Source organism: Mytilus edulis, chromosome 7, assembly GCF_963676685.1.
Source record: "Mytilus edulis chromosome 7, xbMytEdul2.2, whole genome shotgun sequence".
NCBI classification, from domain to species: domain Eukaryota; kingdom Metazoa; phylum Mollusca; class Bivalvia; order Mytilida; family Mytilidae; genus Mytilus; species Mytilus edulis.
This window is the reverse complement of record NC_092350.1, coordinates 3,368,975-3,373,702: the sequence shown is the minus strand read 5'-3', so window position 1 is coordinate 3,373,702 and position 4,728 is coordinate 3,368,975. Positions and strand designations below refer to the sequence as shown.

At 34.1% G+C, this 4,728-nt stretch overlaps 1 protein-coding gene across 1 annotated transcript; it reads right to left on the bottom strand.

Moving 5' to 3' along the window:
* Positions 1–494: 494 nt before the first annotated feature.
* On the bottom strand, positions 495–1,094 carry LOC139482571 (uncharacterized). The gene has a single exon (XM_071266482.1). The coding sequence runs from the start codon at positions 1,092–1,094 to the stop codon at positions 495–497; it is 600 nt and encodes a 199-aa protein (XP_071122583.1).
* Positions 1,095–4,728: the final 3,634 nt, after the last annotated feature.

Here is a 4,728-nt window from a genome sequence, read left to right as displayed (position 1 = left end):
TACATTAATAAGGCCGTTTTCTCGTTTGAATTGCTTTACATTTGTGATTTCAGTGCCTTTTATAACTGACTGTGGTATGGTCTTTGTTCATTGTTGAAGGCCGTACGGTGACCTATAGCTGTTATTTTGTGTGTCTCTTGTGGAGAGTAGTCTCATTGGCAATCATTACACATTTTCTTCTTTATATTTGTTGGACAAGTTAGGCATTTGATCATCGGCAAACCCTCCAGGTAATGTTGCAATGGTTCCGTGCCGTCCGATCAGAGCGGAATAATGACAGTAAGGGTAGCCATATTTTGCGAATAATTTGTTCAAGATAAGGGTGGCAATCCGGTACATTGAAAGGGACAAAATGTCATAGTACAGAAGTTTGAAACCGGCGACATGCAAACAGTTTTCTTTCATTTAACAAGCTGAAGTATGCATATGAAATAAGATTAAAACAAGGTTTATCAATTTTGTTGGAAAAATTTATTGACGAAATTGTTAGTCCACTAATGTGTAACTCGACAGCATCTGATATCATATCGCAGACGACCATTATTTCTTTTCAACTGGAAAGACTGTAGAAATCGTTCACCACTACAGGCAACCGTTTGTCTGTCCAAGTAAAAGCTTGTACGGTCACCTTCCGCCGTCCACCTCGTACTCGAATTTTGACATCTCAATCTTCCCTTTAGGTTGCAACACTTATATTGATATCGGTAACTGCCACCACCAGTCTTTCTATTTAATTTGAATTCGTTTAAGAGACCTTTATTACAAAAGACCCTTTGTCTATCCAAGTAAATCACCTCTCCTTTACCCCCGTCTGAAGTAAACCCATTGTTTACTCTCCGTATATTGCACTCAGCCCCAGTATGTCTACAGCACTTGAACTTGTAACGGACCTGATTACTTCCAGATCGCTCTAGTTTGAACATGTTAATAACGTTACCACGAGCTCCACAACTAAGTCTGTGACGATCAAGAAAGACAGTATTTCCGTTTCCTGCGTTATTCCAATTTGTAGATTTGTCCCAGCATCCATAAACTTTGTCTGACAATAGGATTAGGTATCCTAGACACATCAGCATACCCACAATGCTAAACATGATGAAACTGTAAGTAATAAAAATAAGCGAAATATCTTGAATTGATAACTCTTCGACAACAAATTGGACGGTAAAATGAAGAAAGTGCATTTTGTTCCATAGTTGGTTCTGGATTACCAATTATTTAATCTTAAGTGAACTAATGTTTATTTATAAGAGAGCTTATTTGAAGTGTTATCGGTCAAGAGAAATAAACTGAAGTTTTAAGGGTCAAGAAAAATAACTTTTTGTTCAAATAAACAAGGGAGATAATTTGACTTTTTTATAGTAAAAAAAGCTGATACGACGTTACATGAATGCATTGCACAGAAGTGCTGCACCACAAAGACAACCCAGTAATTTCTGTTGTATAATATTGGCGTCAAATTAACAAGAAAGAACTCGCACCTAACACCCAGTTGTTTTATAAGATTTCAGTTTGGGGCAAATAAATTCATACGATGTATTTGGTTTACAGTTTGATTAAGAAGATATACCGACATAGCTAGATAATACAATTAATTATCCAAATTCTGCCACTATTTTATATTAATAAGTATTGTTATTTTAATTGTTATTAATACATGTTATATCAGTATTACAAACCTCTAAGTTATCTTGAACTCTATCCTATATTTTGGAAAAAAAATAGAAATTTAAATGTGACGTCACTTTTGTGTGTTGATCTATTCGGCCTTTTTTATGTGCGGATTTAGATTGTTTTACGTATTCTTTTTTATTCTGTAGTTCGTCATCATTTCAGTGTTGAAATGTATATCTGTTGTATAGTCATTTTTATAGATTTACTGTTTGCGAAAGTATGAATTATTCTAAATGCTAAGGATTTTCGTATCCCAGGCCGATAACCTTAGCCGTATTTTGCACAACCTTATGGAACTTTTGGTCCTCAATGGTCTTTGACTTTGTACTTGTTTTGGCTTCGGACTTTTTTTATCACAGTGTCACTGATGAGTCTTATGATGATGAGGCGCACGTCACTGTCGTCAGACGTGTTAAATTAAAAGCCTGGTACCTTTTGATAGCTATTATTTGTGTGTTTCTCTGTCCTGTATGTTCTCCCATTTATTTGTATTGTAGTGCTGTCATGTAATGTTGACATTATATTTAACATTGCCATAAAAGCGGGAGGTTTGTCTAGCCACAAAACCAGGTTCAACCCACCATTTTTTCTTAAAATGTCCTGTACCAAGTCAGAAAACGGCGATTGTTATATTACAGTCCTCTTATATTTGATGTGTGTCCCTCAGTTTTAGTTTGTAACCCGTATTTATTTTTTCCTCAATCCATTTATAAATTTCGAACAGCGGTATACTACTGTTGCCTTTATCTAACAAAATTACCACGTTTCAAAAAAGAAATTCAGCTTAACGATTACCAACTTCAATAGTTAAACAAAGGATTTCCTGGATATCGTCCATTGATACAAATTTACACAATATTTCATTAAAGCGATCAATATAGAATTCACCGTAGAGTGTTTGATGCAGATACTTGAATTCAAACCAAATGGACTAGAGGGGTAGAACAGAAGCCCATAATTGTTTTAGAAGCCCGGCGACCCAAATTTGATTTGATCTTAAATTGAAATATGAAAATGGCTGATTTGGACAATCAAAAACAAATCATTGTGAGTGTAAAACAGTCCGAAAAAACGTTTAAATTTTAAACATTATTGATCTATCACTTAAAATTGAACCGACATAAATCTACAAAACGTTTAATATGGTGTAGCTCTAATTATTCCTGGCCTGAAAATGTTTAAAAATAGGCTAAAAATAGAACTTTCCATTTGGTGGAGCCACCTTAAATGATCCTTAAATATTTTGATAGACCAGAGAACAGAATTAGAGACTTCAGTTGACGCTTTACTATCATTGGCGTATCTTTAATGAGTTTTAAATAGAAAGGAAAGTTTACTATTATAAAAATAAGAAGATGTGATTGATAATAAAATCCTCATTGATACCAGGATTAAAATTGTGTACGCAAGACACGCGTTTCGTCTACTAATGACTCATCAGTGATGTTCGAATCTAAAGGGTTAAAACGGACAGATAAAGTGCGAAGTTGAAGAGCGTTGAGGACCATTATTCCGAAAGGTTAGATTTGTCCAAGTAGAGCTAAAGTAATCTATTCCTGGGAGAGAAACTTCTTAGTATTTTTTATGATTGCCGGTGAGACATCTCTCCCCCTGCGATACGATAACGTAGAAATTAGCAATTTCTATGTTTAGACTATTTTATAGTCGAGGGATTAGTTTCACGGTTTATAGTTTATAGAGCTAATTTTACATTTTACAAGCCAAGAAAACTGATCTAACGTTATAGATACAATGCATATAATAAAAGAAAACAAAATCAAAAGACTCAAAGTTAAATGTAAAAACGGGTATAAACTTTAGATTAGTAAAAACATGACTGACCATAAGGGAGATACAAAAAGTACAGATTTATGTTCTGTGTGTTGCATATTGACTGCTGTATGTAATTATTATCTCATATTGTTTTAGTGAAGAAGATAACTTTCGGCGAAATAGTTCTTCACTTTGTGCCCAAATATTGTATCAAAGAACAAAATAATAAAATTTAATCGTAACTTACCTGTAAAGATGCTGAAGATAGTGTTAATGAATGTCGAAACAGTCTTGCTTCTTTTATATATGATTGTATCCGTTTCTTACAAATAAACACATTATTCAAGTTACCACAAATAATTAACGTTTGTCGGAAAATTGTTTTCACTTTTTGAAAAACAACATTAAACATAACATACAAGTTACTTTAAGCAGGAGGTGGTATATATATATATTTTTTTTAACTGAATGTACATTTTTCAACTTACAATAAAATCGTAAACCCAGCTGACGTTTCCCGGTTAATTTGTTAACCTTGATACAAATTGATACATTACATCGTGACTTACATGTATAAGCTGGAAATGGTGTTCTTTATATAGTGTTCTTTTTATCTATGAATTCCTTATATTGTTAATAAACAAATTAGTCAAATAACCACAAAGAAAATCATTAGCGCATATACTGTTTATGGAATCATACAAAAATTCGTCAGAACCACGAGGCAAACCATGCATGGTAATTCCCTGTCATTAATTGTTTCAGTTCGGTATTAAAAATTAAATAAGGTCTTCGAATAACGTGGGTTGTATCAATGATATATGGCAGACGTTCAGTCTATAGCTACCATACCATACCGTATGAGTTTTGTTCGTTGTTCAAGGCCGTACGATGATATAAGGTAGCAATTCACAGTTAGTTGGGGTTTCGCATTTGATGCGCATGAGCAATTCGATTTTTTGGATTTAGATTTCACATCTTTGAGGTTAAGGCCTCTAAAACCCTCTTGTGGTTGAAAATCTTGGATGCAATAGGCTTAGTGTAAGTATATAACATTACAGGTGTATACTTGGTACCTTTGATAACTATTTACACCACTAGGTCGATGCCACTGCTGGTGGACGTTTCGTCCCCGAGGGTATCACCAGCCCAGTAGTCAACACTTCGGTGTTGACATGAATATCAATAATGTGATCATTTTAATAAATTTCCTGTTACAAAACTTTTAATTTTTCGAAAAACTAAGGATTTTCTTATCCCAGGCATAGATTACCTTAGCCG

What these genes read in the sequence shown, in the direction of transcription:
- LOC139482571 (XM_071266482.1), bottom strand. Translation starts at nt 1,094, where the DNA reads ATGTTTAGCATTGTGGGTATGCTGATGTGTCTAGGATACCTAATCCTA.